Source organism: Carcharodon carcharias, chromosome 1, assembly GCF_017639515.1.
Source record: "Carcharodon carcharias isolate sCarCar2 chromosome 1, sCarCar2.pri, whole genome shotgun sequence".
NCBI lineage: Eukaryota > Metazoa > Chordata > Chondrichthyes > Lamniformes > Lamnidae > Carcharodon > Carcharodon carcharias.
In genome coordinates, this window is record NC_054467.1 from 249,146,941 (window position 1) to 249,171,070 (window position 24,130).

Here is a 24,130-nt window from a genome sequence, read left to right on the forward strand (position 1 = left end):
GGGATTGAGAGGCTGACTGACTGGCTGTTGGGCAGATATGCCTCCAGCACCAGACTGGAGACGACGGAGGGGGAGCTCCTGGGTTGGGGCATGGAAGGGCATGGATCAATTGACAATTGGAGACACCGGAGGGGGCTGTAGACACACTGGTGCTCAGAGAAATCAGGGTGAGGGGGTGTGAGAAGCCCAGAGACACCAAAGGGCAGTGGCAGAGACAATTCTGGGGTTCAGAAACACATCGGTGTTGGCAGGGGGGTGGAGTGGGGTGGGGGGGGGGGGTGCTGAATGGAGTGAGCGGGATTAGAGGCCGGAGGGGAGAGGGGAGATTGGAAATGTTGGAAGGGAGAATGATTGAAAGCCTGAGGTCATTGGGAGATTGTGGCTAGGCGTGGGACTGTTCAATCATAGTGAGCAGGGGGAGAGGTTGCGGTGAGGTGGGGGCAGGTGAGCTAGATCCAACAGATGAGTGGAAAGGTGCTTGAAAGCCACTCACAAGGCATACCCAGTAGTCCTCACCTCCCTTAATTACTGCTGGATTGGCCAAGGGCTGAGAAGCCAGACTCCCCAGCATGACATTTAAAATGGATGGACGTTAAACCTAAGGTACGCAGCCTTATTATAATATTCAAATGCCCAGATTAGTCACTCACAGCCCCCACCCGCAACCCCACCACATCCCATCTTATCATCCCATCTCCGTTAAATCTGGAAGTGGCAGGTTGGTTTTGAGATTCTTTAACATTTTGACAATATCTGGCCAGCCCCAATGCCCACGGTCTCTATGCCCAACACTGTCTCTGGTCAGAGATTTGGTCCCAAAATACATCCATGTTAAAGAAAAAAAATTTCTCCTACCCCTTTCTGTTCGTTAATTAGTGCTACCTCTCTGCTCCTCATCCTTCGCTTTGTCAGAAACTTAATCACTCCGTGGGTGTGGTCGTTTTTGCTCCTAGCTGCCCTTTCCTCCAAGTGTTTGTCATTGACACGGGTATTCAGTACTGGAAGACCAATTCACTGCACTCTCAGAACACTCCCAACTAACCCTTCTTCAACAGATAACCAGCCAGCCCTTCCCCATTAAATTTGTTCTAACTTGACAAGTGGGAGATGGGGCAGCAAGACATCAATTTCCTATTCCTCCCTCCACCTGATATGTACTTCCATTTACTTCGGTAGACACAATTGCTGGATGTCTTCCAACAGGCAACAAGATTTATCCCGCCTGTTTTGCATTTTTGCCCATATCAGCCCCCACCTTGTGTAGTCATGTTGGCCATATAGAACATCCAACAATGCATGTCATTGTATATAGATGTTAACCTCCATGATAAATGACACCATTTTGCTCAACTCATAAAATCATATCTGTGTAACCCCTCAACTATAATTTTAGGCCAACTGCAGGTTGCTTTGACCTCCACAAGGCCTCTCACTAGCCAGTTCAGGATTTTTCATCTAAAATCAGGCATGATACTGGAGAAGAATGAAGGGAAAAAGGTGTCTCCTGCTGCTATGCGGCAATTTGAACAGGTTAGGCCAATGCCCATTGGAGTTTAGAAGAATGAGAGTTGATCTTATTGAAACATATGAGATAGTGAGGGGGCTTGACAGGGTGGATATTTGAAAGATATTTCCCCTTGTAGGAGAGACAGGAACTAGGGGCAATTCAGAATAAGAGGCCTCCCATTTGGGAGATGAGGAGGAATTTCTTCTTTCAGAGGGTCATTAAACTTTGGCATTGTCTTCCCCAGAGACCAATGGAGGTTGGGTCATTGAATATATTCAAGACTGAGTTAGACAGTTTTGATCTACAAGTGAGTCGAAGGTTATGGTGAGGGTTGAGGGCCGGGGGTGGGGATAGTTAAGGTCACTATCAAACCTTATTGAATGGCGGAGTAGACTCAAGGGGCCAAATGACCTGCCCCTGTTCCTATTTCTTATGTTTTTATGTTTAAGGTCCAACTTTTAACCCCCTCTCTCCCTATCTCTGTTCTTGGCTCCTCTGCATGGCAGGGAGGTAGGATCTGGTGTTTCCCAACCATCTGTATGCCACCCAGCCAGTCAAGGGAAAATTGGCAGTAGATCTTGGAAAAATGTGGTAATGGGCTTTGATTGGTAAGGACCTTGTAGTGACCTCTCCATCCAGTCCAATCCCTCAACACCTACTGTTGAAGGCATCAGCCTCAGCCGTTGGCAGGACATACCTTCCGATCGTTGGGGTGCTTCCATCTGTTTAAGAATTTCTGGTGGTACGATGAGGGTTGGGATAGATTCAGAGGGACAGGTGGAAGTCGTGCCCCTCTGGGGCTCTGGGAGCATAGGCCCAACCTGTTCAACCGATAACCAGTCTCTAGGTAAGGTAGGTTATGCAGTCCTCAGTGTTTGACAGTTAAAATTGTGACAGATGGTAATGTGTTCATAAATTTGGATTTATGTAACATATAAGAAAAGGAGATCTTGCATTCTGTAGTGTCCTGTACAACCACAGGACATCCCAAAGTGCTTTACAGCCAATAAACATCTTGAAGTGTAGTCGCTGCTGTAATGTGTGGCAGCTGATTTGCATCACAGCAAGATCCCACAAACATGAATATGATCATGACCAGATAGTCTGTATTTGTGATGTTGGTTGAGGGAGAAATATTGGCCAGGATGCCAGGAAGATTGCCACTGCTCTTCTTCCAATCAGTGCCATGGGATCTTTTACACCCACCTGAGAGGGTTGATGAAGCTTGGGTTTAACGTCTCATCTGAAAGGTGTCACCTCTGAGGGTGAGGAGCTCTGTCAGTACTGTACTGAAGTGTCAGCCTAAACTTGGTGTTCAAATCTCTGGATTGGGGCTTGAATCTCTGTCTCTAAACTAGGTATTACTGAGATCCATGTTATTCTCTTACTGGGTTCAACAACAACAGGAGCACAACTGACTTGATATTCGATACAGCACCACAGTGTAAGTAAGTCTATTCTCCTCCCTCAAAGAAGTTTCCAATTTCTTCACAATAAAAACAACAGACTGAAATCTGTCCAACTGAAGCAAAATTGACTTCTTCTGACTTGACTCACAACCTATTGAGAACTACTCAAGTTTATTGAGTAGAGAATCAGGTTCCCACCTGAGTCACGCACAATGCATTGTGTGGCTGCAAAGCTTGCTGCAGGCTCACTGTGCTGAAATCACACTGTCTGCCACTTTAACTCATTTTCTTGCTGGTATCTGAAAGCTGTACCTGGTCCATTTGTTTCTCCCTCCTTCCCAGGCATGGGTTCATGTCAGGTGGTGTGCAAGTCCACTCCACCTTACAGCTCGTGACCCTGCCGAATTTCCGAGGTCTGGGTGTTTGCATAGACCCAACATTCCTCAGACACAGGCCTGCACTTAGTATTGAGGATGGAAACCCAATTCTTGCTATAGGCCCCAGAGGCCTTGTTGACCACTGGATAGGACGGGTACTATCTGCTATTGACAAACACTAGAGAGCGTCTGACTCTGATCTATGTCCTGCTGGTCAGGAAGGAGGAAACCAATTACTTTCTTGCTCATATCCTCTGATCTAAAACCCTACAAATTAAAATAAGAAATAGGAGCAAGAGCAGGTCATGCAGGCCCTCAAGCATGCTTTGCAGCTCAATAAGATCATAACTAATCTTCAACCTCAACACTTTTCCACCTGGTTCCCATTTCCCTTAATTCCATTGAATACAATTTTAAAAATCTGTTGATTTCAGCCTTGAACCTACTTCACAACTGAACACTCACAGCTTTCTGGGGTAGAGAATTCCAAAGATTCATAAATCTGCGAGTGAAGAAATTTCTCCTCATCTCATTCAGAAATGGACCAACCCTTATCCTGAGGCTATAGTCCCTGTTCTAGATTCTTCAGGAAGGGGAAAACAGCTTCTCAGCATTTACACTGTCATGCTCTCTCAATTTTTTTTTGATGTTTCAGTGAATCACCTCTCATTCTTCCAAACTGCAGGGAATAAATGCCCCTTCTACTCAATCTCTCTTCATCGAACAATCACCTCATCCCATAAATCAATCTTTGTTGCACTCCCTGTAAAGCAAATATATCCTTCTTTAGGTATGGACACCAAAACTGTGACCTAGGTGTGGCCTCACCAATGCCATGTCCAATGGCAACAAGGTTTTCTTAATCTTGTACTCCAACCCCCTTGCAATAAAGACCAGCATGCCATTTGCCTTCCTTATTGCTTGCTGTTCCTGCATGTTAACTTTCTAAGCTTTATGTTAATTTTTATACTGTTTCAATCTGCTTGTCATTCTGCCTGTCAATCCAACAGGGCAGTGAAGAGTGTAGTATTTCCCCTCACTTTAGGGAAATTACAGGAGCTCACTGAACATTGTAAAGATTAGGAAGCTAGAGACTATTTTCCTTCTTTTTTATGCCTGACCATTCCCCAGATACATATGGCAGGTTGCTCGATCCCTAGATCTTCATGCCTTATAACTATTCTTGATATAGGGAGGCTACACGGATTCACACATGTAGTTCTTTTGGACACTACTATTGGAACAACAGCTTACATTTACATAGTGCCTTTAATATAGTAAATGATCGCAAGGCTCTTCAAAGGAGAATTATCAAACATTTGACACCAAAGCCAAATAAGGAGTTATTAGCATAGAATGTGAGTGCAAGTCCTATCCCAGATCAAAAATTCCGACTAACACTCCAATGCAGCACTGAGGGGATGCTGCATTGTCAGAGGTGCTGGCTTGCCGTCTTCCTGATGAGATGTTAAACCGAGGCCCTGTCAGCCTCTCAGGTGGGCATAATAGATCCTGTGGCACTATTTCGAGGAAGATCAGCAGAGTTATTCATGGCGCCCTGTCAATATTTATTCCACAATCAGCATCGCAAGAACAGATTTATCTGGCCATTATCACATTGCTGTTTATGGGAGCTTGCTGTGCACAAATTCGCTACTGTATTTCCTACATTATTACAGTAACTACACTTCAAAAGTATTTCATTGGCTGTAAAACACTTTGGGACATCTGATGGTCATGAAAGGTGTTGTATAAATGCAAGTCTTTATTTTCTTTTTGGTGAGCGAAAGCTTGGTCAAAGAGGTCGGTTTAAGGAGAGTCTTAAGGAGGAGGGAAAGATCGAGAGGTTTGAAGTGGAAATTCCAGAGTTTGGGGCCCAGGCAGCTGGAGGCAGTAATGAAACAATTAAAATCAGGAAGGCACAAGAGGCTGGAATTGGAGGGGTGCAGATATCTCAGAGAATCATGAGGACTGGAGCAGGTGGGGGAAAGGGTGGGATTTGAAATTAAGGCTGAGAATTTGAAGGCATTACTGGATGAAGAGCCAACATCAGTCAGGAAAGACAGTGGTAATGGGTGACAGGACTTGGTGCCAGTTAGGTAACAGGCAACAGAGTTTTGAATGAGTTCAAGTTCATGGAGGCTGCAAGATAGGAGGCCAGCCAGGATTGCATTGGGATTAACAATTTGGTTAAAAATTGGGATGGACGATGATTCCTGCAGCAGTTTAGAAGAGGCAGGAGCGAAGATGCGTAAGTAGTCAATTTTGGTGAGAGAACGGACAATGGGATCAGCAGCTCATCTCAGGGTCAGATGGGACTCCAAGTCTTGTGGGCACTGTGTTGGTTGAATTTTTTTAAGAATCAGACAGATAGATTATTGTTGGATGAGGATATCAAGGGTTTTGGAACTAAGGCGGGTAAGTGAGGTTGCAGTACAGATTAGCCACAATCTAATTGAACGGTGAAGCAGGTTTAATGAGCTGGATTAAAAACAGAAAATACTGGAAAAACTCAGTAGGTCTGGCAGCATCTGTGGAGAGAGAAGCAGAGTTAACATTTCACATCTGCATGACTCTCCTTCAGAGGTAAAGAGAAGTAGAAATTCGGTGGATTTTATCCTGCTTAAGACACCTCCTTTAGCCTTTAAGACTACCATTAACACTTTGTCCTGTGTCAAATCTCTCCTGAGCTCCCACCTATCCCCGACCTTCCATCTTGTTCCACCTGATCCCCCCCACCTTCTTCACAGTATAAAATTCATCACGAGTCACACAGACTCGAAACGTTAACTCTGTTTCTCTCTCCACAGATGCTGTCAGATCTGCTGGGTTTTTCCAGCATTTTGTGCTTTTATTTCAGATTTCCAGCATCCGCAGTATTTTGCTTTTACCTTAATGAGCCGAATTGCCTACTTCTGTTCCAAATTTCTGTTTAGAGATGCTAATGCATTTATTTTAACATGGTTAATGCTTCCTATTAAATAGGGAGTAAGGAATTGCATTCTAATATTCACACGTTAATTTGAGGTCTGGTGTTCACTTCCTTTCACAAATGTCAGGCTGTTAAGAGCCCACATTAAACATCTGCAGTCACCCATCACTGTGTGGCTCTGACTTACCTTGTCTGCTGTTCTCCTTTTTCAGACTCGACAATGTTGCTTGATATCACGGTGTCCAGATAATTATTGCTGAATTACAAACCTTTCTCGTCTAAAATTCCTGCCAGCCTCTTTAGCAAACTTTATACCAGTCAGTTCCATTCCAAACTTGCTAAGTTTTGATTACTGTTCCCAGGTTGCAATTGCCATTGAAGATGTTCAGAGGACCCATCTGCGCTTCACATTCAAACACAGATCATCCGCCGAATGTAAGTACAGTTGAGCAGTGCCTAACACCTTTAGCTGGTGACTGCTGATTTTCCTTAAAATCCAGAACTTGCTCCAAATTTGCAGAAGGAGTCTTGTGAGGAGAAACAAGAGGCTTCGAACGCCGAGTCCTGAGTGTGATCTCATCACTGCAGGTTTCTGCAAATCCATGCGCTCAAAGACATAATGTGTTAAACCTCTGATGACATAAGAATCACAAGTCTCTTTGTGATGCTGACAAGGATGTCTCAGTTTTATTACAACCTTCACAGACGGTGCCATCATATAAATTAGGAGGAATTCATGCCTCTGGAGGCAAATTGTACTATCTAACAGGATGGTTTTGGCCAACATAAACTGGTATCTCCAGTAGCTTTACATCTCCTCGGTCAGATTGTTTATTGCAGTTTTTGTTTTAACATTGTTGGCCTGCAACAAATCTTCCTTGTCATTGGGGAGATCCTGTCATCAAAAATATCATGTTGCAAACATGATTCTTCAGCAAGGGAACACCTACAAGTTTTTCATTCATGGGGTATGGGCAATCCGTCCCTAATTGCCCTTGACCGGGTGGTAGGGCCACTACCTTCTTGACTACATCTGAGTGGCTTACTAGGCCAATTCAGAGTCAACCACATTGCTGTGGGTCCAGAGTCACATGTAAGCTAGATGATTTCCTTCCCTAAAGGCAATTAATGGACCAGATGGGCTTTTACAACAATCTGGTGGCTTCAAGCATTGCTAGCTTTTTACTGCCAAATTTCATTTAATTAATTGAATTTAATTTTCGCAACTGTCATAGTAGGATTTGAACTCCTGTCCCCAGATCATACCAATGGATTAGTAAACCCAGTAACCACTGTGCTACCGCTACCCTCAATGTGGAGTAGCTCATTGATACTCAGATGATTGGTGAGATTGGCATGAGTGTTGACTTCTTCAGCACTGCCTCGGCCCCCTTTAAGCTTTAACACCCAGCCTGTCCCTCTGGATTTCCTGCCCCTCCCCGAATTGGCACCCATTGAGTGCTGGAAGGTCACTGCAAACAACTTCAAATGAGGCTCGACTTAAAGAAATAGCTTTGGGCCTTTCCCTAATACCATTGGGCAGGTAGAGCAATGGCCCCCTGTCTACTGCCTGCCTGATGTGATATGAAATTGTAAAGGTGTCCCTGTGTTTTGTTTGTTGAATAGTGCCTTTCATGACCTCAGAACACCCTGCGAAATACGTTTGATGTGTGGTCACTGTACTGACATAGCAAAAGAAGCACCCAATTTACACATAGCAAGATCCCACTAAAAGCAAAACAAGAAAATAAAGGAGCAATTCACCTGTTCTCCTAATATTGCTTGAAGGATAAATAATGGCCAGGATACAGAAGCATGCAAGCCTGCCAATAGGTGCAGGCAATCCACGCTATGGAAAGTTTTGAAAATTTCTACATAAGTGGCAAATAAAGAAACATGGAATAGATAGCTTTCAGAGCACAGACTGGGTATGTTAGAGCATAGGAGCAAGTTCTTCATTCTTTCATGGGGATTGGCAGTCACTGGCAAGGCCAGCATTTGTTGCCATCGCTAATTGCTCATGAACTTCCTAGGCCATTTCAGAGGGCAGTTGAGAGTCAACCATGTTATTGTGGATCTGGAGTCACATATCGGCCAGACCAGGTAACGACATCAGATTTCTTTCCCAAAACGGCATTAGAAACCAGATGGGTTTTTACAACAATCAGTGCTACTTACCCTAGTCACCATTACTGTGACTGGCTTTATGTTTTCAAATTTATTAATTTAATTTCTGTCAGCTGCCGTGGTGGGATTTAAACCCACTACCCCAGGGCATCAGCCTGGGCCTCTAAATTACTAGTCTAGTGACATTACCTACTACCCCACCATCTCTGTAGAAAATTCCATGGAGACAAACATGTGTTGAAAAGGGTAAAATGCTTAATCTCTTGAGGGAAAAAGGTTTGGAACCATTAGTTAAGGAAGGTCAAGCAAGTTAGAAAAAAATCTAAACACCTATCATTTTGCCAGACTAAAAATCCTATCACATTTTTCATGTATTACAGCTAGAGATAAAGGAGAGAAAATATTTGCAATGGCGTACGTGAAACTAATGAAACCTGATGGAACAACCCTGCGAGATGGAGAGCATGACCTCATCTTGTATAAGGTGAAAATAAATGGCAGTGATATTCGAGCTGGTTTGTAATTTCTTTTCAGCTGGTTTTTCCTGATAGCTGCTCTCCACTCAAAGACTGTGAGCATGGATCAACTCTTGGTTGGCATTTAAAGGGGCATGAAGGATAAAGTAGGTAAGACTTGCTACCACTGTACAGGGCATTGGTGAAATCGCACCTAGAGTACTGCATCCAGTTTGGTCTACTTATTTAAGGAGAGATACACTTGCGTTGGAAGCAGCTCAGATAAGGTTCACTAGGTTAATTCCTGGGATGAAGGGGCTATTTTATGAGCAAAGATTGAACAGACTGGGCTGATATTCATTGAAGCTTGAAGAATGAGAGGTAATGTTACGGTTCTGAGGGGGTTTGATAGGGTAGATGCTATGGATGTTTCCGCTTGTGGAGGGCATCTAGGACTTTGGGGGAACCAGTATCAGAATAAGGGGTCTCCCATTTAAGACCAAGATGAGAAGGAATTTCTTCCTTCAGAGGATCATTAATCTTTGGAACACCCCTCCACAGAGAGTAATGGAGGCTGGGTCACTGAATGTATTCAAGGCTGAATTAGACAGATTTTTGATCTCCAAGCCAGTCAAGGGTTATGGGGTTTGGGGGGTGGGGGAGAAGGGGGGGTGGGGGTGGGGGGTTAGGATGGGAGGCAACATCAGGAAATTGGAGTCAAGGCCACAATCAGATCAGCCATGATCTTACTGAGTGATGGACCAGACACCGAGTGCTGAATCAGCTATCACTGCTCCTATTCTATGTTCTTATGTTCAAATTTCAGGCTTATAGTGAATGCTGAGTTTAATAGTTATTTGGGAATGAAAGGAAAGGAGGTTTTTGAGGAAGGTGTCACTTTTCCAAATTCTTTATGGGCAACATTTCCCCCGTCCGTCAGTGGGGGGAAGTGCGGTAGTGGGCGACCGTCCGATCGGCGCCCCTGACTGGAGGCACGCCACCATTTTTTTAAATTAAGGGGTGGGGGGTGTGGTGGTTGAGGGGAATTCCAAATATGGAAGTGCGCTCCTTCGTGCATGCGTGTGAGGGAGCGCTCCAACTTCCCTGGGACTAAGTGCTGCCTCAGGGAGATCGGTTCCCAAAGGGAACAAGTTATTCTGTCGAAAATTTCATTTACCATCCACACGAGTTGGGACATGGACATAACTTTAAATAAAAGCGAATCTTAATTTTTTAATTCAGTCATGAAACCTCATCCCACCCGTGGGGGAGGTTTCACGCTTTCTCAGGTAGCCACCAGCGTTCCCGACCTGCCCGCCAACATTAAGGTTAGACGGGTAGGTCCACTAATTGGTTTAATTGTTTTTTGAATGACCTCAATAGGCCGGTGACAGGTCGGCGGGCGCGCAGCTGACTCGGCTGCGCCCCTGCCAACCTGAAAATGCAAATGAGGCAGGATGACTTCGGGAGTTGCGCCCAATGTCATTCTGCACCATTTTACGCGTTGGCGATTGGCACCCCCCCCCCCCCCCCCCCCCCCGCCACCCCCACTTGCCGACGGGAAAATTCTTCCCTATGTTACAGACATAAACATAAGTCGAATTGAATTTGGGAGTTAAATGTTTGGGATGCATTGACTTAAATTGGAGTTTGGGAGATGACAAAACTAGAAAAATGAAAAAAAAAGTCTTAATTCATCTACCTGTATCCAGATCAGTTCTTTTGTTTTTTTGCAGCCCTGTGCAGTCACTTTTCTATTATAGGAAATGCAGTAACCACTTTGTGTACAGCAAGTGCCGAGTGGATGATCCATCTCAGCCTCCTCTGGAGGTCCCCAGCATCACAGATGCCAGTCTTCAGCCAATTCAATTCACTCCGTGTGATATCAAGAAACGGCTGAAGGTACTGCATACTGTAAAAGCTATGGGCCCTGGCAACATTCCAGCAATAGTAGTGGGGACTTGTGCTCTAAAACTAGCCACGCCCCTAGCCAAGCTGTCCCAGTACATCTATAACTCACATTTACCCAAAAATCTGGAAAACTGCCCAGATGCATCCTGCCCACTAAAAGTAGGGCAAATCCAACCAGGCCAATTACCACCCCATCAGTCTACTCTCAATCATCAATAAAGTGGTGAAAGGCGTCATCAACAGTGCTATCAAGTGTCACTGAATCAGCAATAACCTGCTCACTGATGCCCAGTGTGGGTTTTGCCAGGGCCACTCAGCTCCTGACCTCATTACAGCCTTGGTTCAAACATGGACAAAAGAGCTGAATTCCAGAGGTGAGGTGAGAGTGACTGCCCTTGACATCAAGGCAGCATTTGACCAAGTGTGGCATCAAGGAGCCCCAGCAAAACTGGAGTCAATGGGAATCAGGGGGAAAACTCTCTGCTGGATAGAGTTATACGTAGCAGAAAGGAAGGTGGCTGTGGTTACTGGAAGTCAATCATCCCCCTGCTGAAGCACCACTGCAGGAGTGCCCTAGGCCCAACCATCTTCAGCTGCTTCATCAATGACTTTCCCTCCATCATAAGGTCAGAAGTGGGGATGTTCGCTGATGATTGCACAATGTTCAGCAGCATTTGTGACTCCTCCGATATTGGAGCAGTCTGTATCCATTTGCAGCAAGACCTGGAAGACATTCAGGCTTGGGCCAATAAGTAGCAAGTAACATTCATTGCCATGCAATTGGCAGGCAATGACCATCTCCAACAAGAGAGACTCTCACCATCTTCCCTTGATATGCAATGGCATTACCATCACTGATTCCCCCTTTATCAACATCCTGGAGGTCAACATTGACAAGAAACTGAACTGGACAAGCCATATAAATACTATGGCTACAAGAGCAGGTCAGAGGCTGCGAAGGGTAACTCATGTCCTGACTCCCTAAATCTTGTCCACCATCTACAAGGCGCAAGTCAGGAGTGTGATGGAACACCTTCTGCTTGCCTGGATGAGTGCAGTTCCAACAACACTCAAGAAGCTTGACACCATCCAGAACTAAGCAACCCGCTTGATTATCACCACACCCACCACCCTTAGCATTCATTCCCTCCACCAATGCCGCACAGTAGCAGCAGCGTGCACCATCTACAAGATGCACTGCAGGAATTCACCAAGGCTTCTTGGAGAGCACCTTCCAAACCCACAACAACTAGCATCTAGAAGGACAAGGGCAGCAGACAAATGGGAACACCACCACCTGCAAGTTTCTCTCCAAGCCACTCACCATCCTGACTTGGAACTATGTCGCCGTTCCTGTGCTACGGCTGGGTCAAAATTCTGGAATTCTCTTCTTAACAGCAAGATGCCTAAAGCACCGTCTGTGGCCAAATATTACTTTCCCCAACAATTCTCTGTATAAAGAAATTTCCCTTAACCTCACTCCTCAATTTTAAATTGATGATTCCCTTGGCAGTGGGACTACGACTAGAGGAAATAATTTTTTATCCATTCCCTCCATCAAAATGCTTTCACCATTTTTTTTTTAAAAGAAAGCTCTATTGCATTTTCTTATGGCTTTCTTTTTCACTTGAAATAGTCTCAGAATCTAAAGTCTCTCTTCATAACAGTGGCCAGAATTTTGACCTTGATGGGCGGGCGGGCCCCACTGGTGAACTCCGCAGCCAAAACGGGGCCGGCTGCCATTTTGAGTGGGCGGGCTAATTAAGGCCCACCCAGCGGCCTGCCCGACAGGAAGCGCTATGTGCTTCCTGTGCAGGGGGTGAAAGGATTCCCCATCTGTCAAAGTGCGCTCTTTTGTGCATGCGCGTGAAAGAGCGCAATGCTCCCTGAGGCTAAGCGCTGTCTCAGGGAGAGCGCTGAATGTTTAAAAAACTTTAAAAATAGAGAAAGAAAAGCATGATTAACGTGTCCCCCTCATGTGACAATGTCACACAAGATGGGACATGTTAATAATTATGAGTGAAACTTTAATGAACTTTTTTAAAAAACTGAGATGAAACTTCACCCCACCAGCGGGTGAGGTTCCATGTTTTTTCAGAAGCCCGCTGGGGCTCCTGGCCTGCCCGCCAGCCTTAAGGTTGGACGGGCAGGTCTTTCAATGAGCTTAGTGATCCCGTCAATGGCCTCAGGTCGGCGGGCGAACAGCTGATTCCGCCGTCCGCCCGCCTTCCTAAAGATTTAAAGGGACCGGGATGACGTCGGGGGTTCCTCCCGACATCATCCCGCGTCGTTTTCCCGTCGGCGAGCGGGCCCCAACCCCCAACTCGCGGCATGGAAAATTCTGGCCATGTTTCCATAAATTACACCATCCTGGTGAATCCCAGTGGAGCTAACATCATTCCTATAATGGAGCATTAACATTGCACACTTGGGCTGGGTTTTGCCCTTCTGTGGAGAGGAAAAGAGGCAGGCGGCACCCAATTCTGGGATTCCCACCCTCATTCTCATTGTGCGGTATTTTTAAGGGCGCAGGATAAGGGTACAGCCACGGGCCCATGCACAGCAAACCCAACAGTGCTTTTCGACCCCAAGGTGCTTCACAGGAGCATCATCAAGCAACATGTCACACCATGAAATGGTGACCAAAAGTTTGCTCAAAGTGATAGATCTTGAGGCACGTCTTAAAGGGGGAAAGAGATGTGGCGAGGTTTAGGAAAGAAAGTCGATAACTTAAGGCTTAGGCAAAGCATAGCTGTCATGGCCAGTGGCTCCATTGTGGAGATGGTGAGGCACGACATAAGCATGACCATAATTCAGCTGTGGCTTGTAGTAAAAAGGCTGTGTGTGCTTAAAAGAGGCCGCAGTGGCATTCTGAGTTTGGACTAGGGCAGAGGGAGGAAGGTGCATCCCTGAATCTCATCCACAATATACTTGGAGTGGCTGAAGTTGACACTTGATCAAATAGAAACTGAAAAATGCCAACTAAAAAGATGTCACCTTGAAAATTTTTTTTTAGCAAGAAAGGGCACTCATGAACCTGCTCACGTGTAAAAAGAAATGTGTCTGAACATTACAGATTTGCAAATTGAATAGCTTTAATCGATGTTTGACAACCTTTGAAATCCTTCACTGTTTATAGATGATAAAGTGTCCAGCATTCCATCTATTCAGAAGCGTTATTATAACAGTTAATCATATTAGCACTAACAAGCACTTAAGAATAAAATAATAACCCAACAATATCTTGAATGCGGACGTAATGACTGTGTATCACATAACAGTTGTGCAACCATGGTAATTCATGCTTATTTAGTTCATATGTAGTAGAAACCTCAAATAATGAGTGGGGGAGTGTGTATCTCCGGAAACAGATTGCCCTTTGTTCACTCCTTCTAATGGAGAATCACCAGACCTGGCCGGCGTTAATTAATTTTGGTCAAATTGATGACAGCCATAACCAATCAATAATGTACCTCTCCACCCAGGCATGACCAATGATGCAACAGCTGACTCAATTATACCTAATCAATCTTTTCCAACACCCTTAAGTCAGGAAAGGTGCAGAAGGAATGAAGTTAACTGTTAAACCCCACAAGGAAGAATGATTGGGGCTGTGGGATCTTCAATTAGAAGATGAAGTGCCAGGTCTGGAGGGAAGTTGCTCTTTGCAATTGTTCCAAGCTCCCAATTAGAGAAGTTGAATTGCTTAAAAACTCCGTGGGGAACAGTGCTGCTTGTGACCGTAAGCATTTAGTTTTGCTGTGCGTATTTAAATGACTACCTTGAATTATGTTCGTACTGCAGCAGCCTTTAAAATAATGAAAGACATGGAAAAAAGTTGAAGACACAATAGTTAAATTGGATGATGAGCACGGGATCAGAAGATACTAGTCCAGGAATTCCGAACTTCTATAAAGGCTAGAGATCAGACAGATTAGTGGAAATTCCCAGAGAGAGTGGCTGATTTAGAGTCAATGGTACTTTTAGGAAGAGTAACAGATTGAGAAGGATTAGAGAGCTTATTAACAAGCCTGCTTTGATACTTCTTTCTGGAGAAGTGAGAAATCTATAGGTACTGAGGTAAGGAAATTAACAACAACAACTTGTATTTATATAGTGCTTTTATTATAATAAAGCATCCCAAGGTGCATCATAGGAGCATCATCAAACAACATTTCACGTTATGACATCTTAGGAGATATTACGGCACATGACAAAAAATTTGATCAATGTGATAGATCTTAAGGAGTGTCTTAAAGGAGGATAGAGATTTGGAGAGATTTAGGAAAGAAAGTCTATAGGTTAGGGCCTAGATAGCTGAAGGTATGGCTGCCATGGAGGCATTAAAATCCTCGATGAGGCCAGAATTGGAATAGAGCAGAGAGTCTCTTTTTTCAGCAATATTCAAGTTCTGTATTACCAAAAAAAACTGCATTATCCCTTATAACAATAAACATTTCATTCAATTGTATCATTCCTTCTAAAAACAAGCATTGAAATTCATAGTCCGGCATGAAAGAGTTCATAACCACTTGGAACTGTCAATCAAACTGTGAAATGGCAAGCATAATGGACAGTTGTAAAATAAGTCATGCAGCACTAATCCAGTAATCAACAGCCAGAGACAGCAAGCAAACTTTTACTCAAGGCAGTTTTTTTTCCATAGAGTTAAAGGGCAGGAGTTTTGAATGCCTTGACATTTTGACAGTTCACCTTGATACGTTTGACAGGTGTTTTTGCCAGTTCCAATGAGCTTCACAGTTCCAATGATTTTCTGCACTTTTTACACACATTTGTGCCTACTCTTAGTAATATAAAGGGTAGCTGATCGCTCCCAAAGGACCATATCCAAAGGGTCCCCTGGCTATCCAAACAAACCCATAAAGTTCGTGACCTGCTCCTACCAGGCCTAATCTGCACATGTCAGGCTTCAGACACCTCTCACACCAAAAGCACAGATGAGTGGAGGCAGCTGCTGATGTCAATGGGCAGCTGCCCCTGCGAAATGTGCGTGCGCAAATCCGGACCCCGGGCCCATTCCCGCAAAAATGGTTGGTACTGGGTTTGGCGGCGGGATTTCTGATATTCGGGCCTGTCCACCATTCTTACAAAGGCAGAAAGGCTCCACGACCTTGGAAAAAGGCAGGCCCTGTCCAATGTGACTGCCACTGGCTTCGATGGGGAGTCAAATCGGGTGAAAATCGGGTGTAAAATGCAATTTGGCCGGTTTCCCAAATGACGATTCCAATTTAAAATGCCCCCAGTTTTGCAAATGATTTTTCATGGTTCTTATTCCCAAACAGTGCTGCAAACGGAATGATGGAAGTAGCTTTATTTCAAAACAACAAGCAAGCTGAAAGATTTTTTTTCCTTGGTAACATCGGCTTTACCATACCCGACATTACAATTGCTAACTCTTATCAGATCCTGAAAAATGTCAGCCTTCCTGGGCCTGACAATATTTCAAGTTTTCGATCAACATGCTCTTAACACTGAAGCACAGACAATAATGATAATAATAATAAAAATGTTTATTGGTCCCAAGCTAAAAAAAAGTACTTAAATATAATAACCATGAACAAACTTTTTTCACTGTTACAAAAGCAAAATACTCCAGATACTGAAAATCTGAAATAGAAACCAAATCAGAAGCAAAATGGAGGCAGAGGTTATGATCCAAAATAGTTGAACTCGTGTTGAGTCCAGAAGGCTGTAGAGTGCTGAGTTCAAAGTTGAGGCGCTGTTCCTCGAGCTTGCATTAAGCTTCATTGGAACATTGTAGCAGGCCAAGGACAGAGAGACCAGAGTCAGAGCATGGTGAGAAATTAAAATGACAAGCTACAGGAAGCTCGAGGTCATGCTTGCGGGCTGCATGGATGTGTTCTGGTCACATCTCCAATGTGTAGGAGACCACATAGCGTGCAGCGAATATTGTACACTAAATTGAAAGTGGTACAGGTAAATCACTGTTTCACCTGGAAAGAGTGTTTGAGGCCTTGGAAGGTGCGAAGGGTGGAGGTAAAATGACAGGTATTGCAACTCCTGTGCTTGTATGAAAATGTGCCATAGGGAAGTAAGGCGTTGTTGAGGGTAAAAGGGCAGGTGTTGTACCTCTGGTTCTTGCATGGAAAGGTGCTGTCAGAAAGGTTAGGGAACAGTCCGTTCAAAATACTGAAAGGGAGGAGAGGGGAAGATGTGTTTGGTGGTGGCATCATGTTGCATGGGACGGAATTGTCAGCAGATGATCTGTTGAATGTGGAATTTGATGGAGCTGAAGGTAAGAACAAGGGGAATTCTGGATTCTGGGAACCAGGGGAACAGGGTGAGAGCGGAAGTGTTTGATATAGATCTTAAACAGTGGAGCGGCCAGTTAACCAATGGGGTGGGGAATCCTCAGTTAAGGAAAAAGGAAAACAGTAAAGTGATGGAAGGGGTCGTCAACAGTGCAATCAATTGGTACTTACTCACCAATAACCTGCTCACTAATGTTTAGTTTGTGTTCCGCCATGGCCACTCAGCTCCTGACCTCATTACAGCCTTAATCCGAACATGGACAAAAGAGCTGAACTCAAGAGGTGAGGTGAAAGTGACTGCCTTTGACATCAAGGCTGCATTTGACTGAGTGTGGCATCAAGGAGCCCTAGCAAAACTGGAATCAATGGGAATCAGGAGGAAAACTCTCCGCTGCTTGGAGTCAGACCTAGTACAAAGGAAGATAGTTGTGATTGTTGGAGGCCAATCATCCACCTGCCGAGGCATCACTGCAGGAGTTCCTCAGGGTAGTGTCCTTGGCCCAACCATCTTCAACTGCTTCATCAATGACCTTCCTTCCATCATAAGGTCAGAAGTGGGGAAGTTCGCTGATGATTGCACAATGTTCAACACCATTCGTGACTCCTCAGATACTGAAACAGTCTGTGTCCAAATGCAGCAAGACCTGGACAACATCCAGGCTTGGGCAGGTAAGTGGCAAGTAACCTTCTTGCCACACAAATGCCAGGCAATGACCATCTCCAACAAAAGGAAATCCAAGCATCTCCCCTTGAAATTCAATGGCATTACCATCACTGAATCCCCCATTTTCAACATCCTGGGGGTTACCAGTGACCAGTAACTGAACTAGACTAGCCACATAAATACTGTGACTACAAGAGCAGGTTAGAAGCTGGGAATTCTGCACTGAGTAACTCACCCTGTGACTCCCCAAAGCCTGTCCCCCATCTACAAGGCACAAGTCAGGAGCGTAATGGAATACTCTCCACTTGCCTGGATGAATGCAGGTCCCACAACACTCAAGAAGCTTGACAACATCCAGGACAAAACAGTTGCTTGATTGCACCCCATCCACCTTAAATATTCACACCGTCCTTCACTGACGCAAGCAGCAGCAGCGTGTACCATCTACAAGATGCGCTGCAGCATCTCACCAAGGCTCCTTCGATAGCACCTTCCAAACTCTTTACCTCTACCACCTAGAGGAACGAGGGCAGCAGATGCACGTGGACATCACCACCTACAAGTTCCCCTCCAAGTTACACACCATCCTGACTTGGAAATATATCGCCGCTCCCTCACTGTCACTGGGCCAAAATCCAGGAACTTGCTGCCAAACAGCCCTGTGGGTGTACCTACACCACATGGACTGCAGCGGTTCAAGAAGGCAGCTCACCACCACCTTCTCAAGGGCAATTAGGGATGGGTAATGAATGCTGGTCCAGCCAGCGAAGCCCACATCCCGAGAAAGAATTAATAAAAAAGAAAAAAATATCGAAGCTCTAGCATGGAAGTTTGCATCATCTGAACAGATGCAATGGAGGCAGAGGAACGCGGAGAATGCAATAGAGTCTTTCACAGAAGCAGGGATGTGAGGAAAGTAGTCAATGTTTAATAAACCTTGTCTTCATGTGTTTTTATCTCTCTGTTTCCCCGCCCCCATTTTCAGACGAAATGGTGGGTTGGCAACTGAGTGCTAAACCTTTTCTTTCCGAGTGAATTGAATGTCCACAAATTGTATAAATAACATAGCCATGTAAATCTTCAAACAGCTGAAGGTTTGATCCCCAGGAGGTGCTACTGAAATAATAAGGTTGAGAAGGTCAGTCAACATCTGTGGAGTGAGAAATAGAGTTAGCATTTTAGATCGATGACCTTTCATCGGAGAGGCTACATAGGGCTGGGTACATTTGCTGATGGCTCACTAGACCTAATCAAATTCAGAAGAATTCACTCAGCTGTAAAGGTTAATAAAGATGAAGCAAAGATAAATCTTAATGACTATATTCCAAAGTAGTCGAGGTTCTTATTAACATATTTATTCTCAGGGCCTGGGTATCGCTGGCAAGGTCGGCATTTATTGCCCATCTCTCATTTTCCTTGAGGTGGTGGTGTCTCATTAACTCTTTGATTCCCAACACTTGAGTCCCACATTGTGCGACTCAATCCAAAATGTTTTACTTTAGAAGTAATGTTCATTTATATTGTGAATGTTCCTGTTTACCAAGGCGAGGAGCGTCAGTGCTGGGGAATGAAAATGCTTTTCTTGCGTCAGTGAAGAGCACTCCCAGAGTACAGGACTGATACAGAATGAAACCCTCCCCTGCACCCACCGCACCAGCCATGTCTCATAATCCAAACTTCAACCCAGCTTTGCAATTTTCTCACACCTCTGTTCTCCCTCTCCGAGAGAGACTTCTAATCATGGGCAGGTTTTGCACTACTGTAACTGTCAATCCACTTCACAAAATCCAAGGCAAAGCAGCCACTTGATGGGCACCCCATCTACTAACTAAAACATTCACTTCCTCCACCACCTGCACACAGAGGCAGCAGTGTGTACCATTTACAAGCTGCACTGCAGCAGCTCACTATGGCTTCTTTGACAGCACCTTCCACACCTGTGACCTCCACCACCTGGAAGAACAAAAGTAGCAGAATAGGGAACACCACCACATGCGAGTTGCTCTTCAAGTCAAACACCATTGTGACTTGAAAATCTACCAGTGTTCCTTCAACATCCCTGGGGTGAAAATCCTGGCACTCCTTCACCCATTAGGACCGTGTGTTTACCTCCACCACACAGAGTGCAGTGGTTCAAGAAGGTGGCTCACCAGAACCTTCTCAAGAGCGAATAGGGATAGGTGCCCATCAGAGCAACAAAGATAATTTGACCCTTCTTAATTCATCCTTTCTGAAAGACCCTAAAAGTTACAACATTCAACCAGTTCTTAAGTAATTTCAGGTCCTTTACCTCCACTTCTCTAGTCAGAAGTACATTCCAGTCATTGGTGTGAACATGCGGGACATATCAGAAAGGCGCACTGGAGCCTAATTCCTTATGATTCCTATCCTTTGAGGGGTTTTGACAGATTAGATACAGAGAAATGGTTTCTGCTGGCGGAAGGTCATTAATCAGAAGACACAGGTTTAAGGTTATTGGTAAAAAATACAGCAGGGAAATTCAGAGCTTTATTTTAATGCAGTGCATTGTTAAGACCTGGAACTCATTGTCTGAAAGGGAGGTGAAAGCAGATTCAGTAGGAACTTTCAAAAGGTAAGTTGGATAAATACTTGGAAAATAATAATTAGAAGGGTTAAGGGAGAAATAGTGAGGGATTAGGACTAGATGAATAGCTCTTTCAATGAGGCAGCAGGGATGGAATGGGCCAAATGGTCTCCTTCTGTTCTGTACGTTTCTCTGATTCTATAAGATCACCAGCTCATTCACTGAGTCTGCCCATTCTGTTGAGTTCCACTAAGCAACAAAACACCCAGTGTCCCCATATCTCAGCAGCTATTTAATCTCCTGGAAGCCAAGGCAGGTAAATGGAATTATTGAATGCTGGAACAGGCTTGAGAGACTTAACTGCTGACTTCTGTTCTGATGGGAGAAGCAGAAAAACAAAGACTGAGAAAATGGCCCTCGGCCAATTGAGGGAAAAAAAACAATTCTAAAAAATTCCATTTGCAAACTTTGAAGATGTTCACAGAAAGAGAAAGAACTTCAGTCCTGAATTTATCTTTCCTTCATTTGGGCTCATACCTCGTTATTCTGCTTTCTTGGTTTGACAACATATTGGACCGATAGTGGAGAAACTTGGAGAAAAGTTTGTACTGTTCGAGTAAGGACAGCTTTTCTGAGGTAGCCATTAAGGTGCTTTATTGAAACAACAGCTTGCATTTATATAGTACTTTCAATGTGGTAAAAATGCCTCAAGTCATTTCACAAGAGCGGTAACGGTCTAAATTTGACTGCAAGCCTTAAGGCTGCTGTTTGGTCAAAGAGGCAGATGTTAAGGGATGTCTTAAAAGAGGAGGGAGAAGTAGAGAGGTGGAGAGGTTTAGGGAGAGAATTTCAGAGCTTAGGATCTGGGCAGTCGTTAACAGGGCCGCCAATGGTGAAGTGATGACATTCAGGGTTGCTCAAGGGGCCAGACTTTCTGCAGAAGTCTCGGAGGGTTGTGGGGTTGTCGAAGGTCAACCCTGGCACTTGCATTCAAATCCTGCTGCACTATGAGCCGGTGTAAGTCAGCGAGTCATGGGTGAATGGGACTTGGTGCAAGCCAGGCTACAGGCAGTAGAGCTTTGGATGGGTGTGAAAGCTTGGAGGTCGCCTAGGAGAGTATTAGAATAGTTGAGCCTCGAGGTAGCAAAGGCATGGACGAGGGGTTCAGTGGCAGATGTACTGAGGACAATGGAGATTGAGCTAGAATCTGTGCTATTCTTTACCTAAGGTCCAGGATTCTTGATGGTTGCCAAAGGGGACAACATGCTTGTGTGCACTCAGCAATATTCTGCACTTTGGTACTTTGCATTCGCCAACAAGTCCCCAAAAAACGTGTTGTGAAAAATCTCAGTGGGATATCTCCAATATTTCTTCAGCTGTTAACTGTCCTCTTCTTGACCCTCTAACTGCAGGGTGATAGCAGAAAGCTTGAAGATGCCGGCATCTACCTATGTAACCTGTCCAGTAAACAGATGGCTGATCAGAAGCTCAATATTGGGTCTTCATTCAGAAGCAGCAGCGGAGGACACCCCATTTGCTCAAGGGACAACTTCCAGATTTCCACACTCGTCTGTTCAACCAAGCTCACACAGAACGGTAACAATTTAGAAACAATTTATAAAACACTGATCTGGCCTCTGGAGCATTGTGTCCAATCCTGGGGGCGCATTTAGGAAGGGTATGAAGGAGTGCAGAAAAGAGTTACAAGAATGGCTCGAAGGATGAGTTATGTGAGTAGATCGGAGATGCTGGGATTTTGTTCTCCTAATAGAAAAGAGATGACTGAGAGGAGACTTGATAGAGGTGTTCAAAATGATGATGGTTCTCAATAGTTTCGGTGAAGAGAAACTGCTACCATTGACGTAAGGGTTGAGAACCAGAGGACACATTTAAAGTAATAAAAACAGAAAACGTTGGTTGGGAGGGTGGAGGGGGGTCAGCTGCAAGGGCAGGGGGTCGGCTGTCAGTGGGCATTCCCCTTCCTGATGCCAGGTCCCTCGATCAGGCACTAAATGCCTTTGAATGAGGGTCCCTGCTTGGAAGCAAATGCTTTTCAAGCATTTTGACTGGTGAATTCCCTGCCTACTGTTGGTTGAATACCATTAATTGCCCACTTAAGGGCCTCAATTGGCAGTGGGCTGGTAAGGCCAGACTTAGTTGGAGCAGAGGCAGCGGTGTTCCCACCTGCCACCCCCCCCCTACCTATTCAAATACCACCCCTTGCCTCCAAACTTGCCTCAGGGGAGGCCCTTTAATTCTGCCCCTTAGCTCGGTTTCTCTTCACAGATGCAGCCCAATTTGCTAAGTATTTCCAGCATTTTCTGTTTTTATTTCAAATTTCCAGCGTACGCAGTGTTTTGCTTTTGTGTTAGTGACACGTTAAAGGTGATTGGCAAAGAGTTAAAGGTGATGAAGAAAAGCACCTTTAAGCAATGAGTGGTTACGATCTGGATTGCACTGCCTGAGAGTGTGGTAGAGGTAGGTTCAGTCAAGTAGGAATGTTTTGCCACAGTTGCACAGGGCGCTGGTGTACTTGTACAATTTTGGTCTCCTTATTAAAGGAAGGACTGATACCTGGGATGGGGCTGTTACCTTATCAGGAAAGGTTGAACAGGCTGGGCCTACATCCATTGGAGTTTAGAAGAATGAGAGGTGATCTTATTGAAACACCCTGAGGAGATGTGAAAGGGTAGATACCAGGGGCAGGATTTTTACCTCGGCAGGCAGGAGTGCACCCGACCTGCTTGAGCGTAAAATGCCGCAAGTTGACGTTGGGCGAGCATCCCAACGTCAACGCGCAATCGCACGATATTTTGGGCAGAGGGCGCGGGCGGGAATCAGCAGCGCACCCACCACCAATGAAAAGGCCTGTTAAGGCCGTTGACGAGGTAATTGAATCAAATTCTTCGCTACCCGGCCAGCCTTACAGAGGCGGGCAAGCGGCCTTTACATTCTTTTGGAAACCTTACCCGCGGGTGGGGTGAGGTTTCCAACATCAAATAAAAATGAAACAAATGTTTTTTTAATTTCATTTATAACGTGTGGCAGAGTAACATGAGGGGACATGTTGAACAACGTTTTTCAAATCTGTTTTTTTTCTCGAACACTCTTCGTGTCCCTGAGGCAGCTCTGTCCCTCAGGGAGATCTTCAAGTGCACACTCGCTTGCGTGCTTGCCCCACTCACCCTCCTCCTAACCCTCCAGCCCCACCCCTCCCTTCGCCTCCCCTCCCACCCCCCCCACCTCTCTCTCCCCCCACCCCCCCCCCCCCCCCCCCCCCCCCCCCCCCCGTGTACAGGCAGCACCACTGAGCAATGCCTTATTGGGTGAAAATTGCGGTCCAGCCCTGATCGCGGGCAACGGTTGGCTTCGCGACCGGCTCCGCCCGCTCCAGCCTAGCCTGCCCGACAGGGGGAAAATTCTGCCCCAGGAGGAAGATTCCCCTTGTGGGAGAGACTAGAACTGTTGGGGGGGGACGTGGAGCACAATTTAAAAATAAGGGGGCTCCCATTTAGGAGACAAGGAGAGTTTTTTTCCTCTCAGGGAGTCATTCGTTTGTGGAACTTTCTTCCCAGCAAGCAGTGGAGGCAGGGACATTGAATATTTATAAAGCAGAAGTAGATGGATTCTTGACTAACAAAGGGGTGAGAGGTTATCAGGGGCAGGCGGAATGTGGAGTTGAGGCCACAATCAGATAAGCCATGATCTTACCGAATGGTGGAGTAGGCTCGAGGGGCCGAATGGCCTACTGCTGCTCCTAATTCATAAGTTCAATCATGAACTTCGAAAGGGAATGGGATAAGCATCTGAATGGGGAAAAAAAAATTGTAGGATTACAGGAAACGGTTGCCGGTGTGGGACAAGCTCAACTTCTCATGTTGAGAGCGAGCATGGGCACGATGGGCTGAAT

The 24,130-nt window shown here is 45.2% G+C and overlaps 1 protein-coding gene across 1 annotated transcript in view; it reads left to right on the top strand.

Moving 5' to 3' along the window:
* The window catches only part of LOC121278030 (dedicator of cytokinesis protein 2-like), a 1,199,266-nt gene that overhangs the window by 295,541 nt on the left and 879,595 nt on the right, over positions 1-24,130 (top strand). The window contains exons 16-18 of the mRNA XM_041188048.1: positions 6,588-6,660; positions 8,733-8,836; positions 21,633-21,816. Coding sequence (XP_041043982.1) covers positions 6,588-6,660; positions 8,733-8,836; positions 21,633-21,816 — 361 coding nt within the window. The remainder of the gene's footprint in view (positions 1-6,587; positions 6,661-8,732; positions 8,837-21,632; positions 21,817-24,130) is intronic.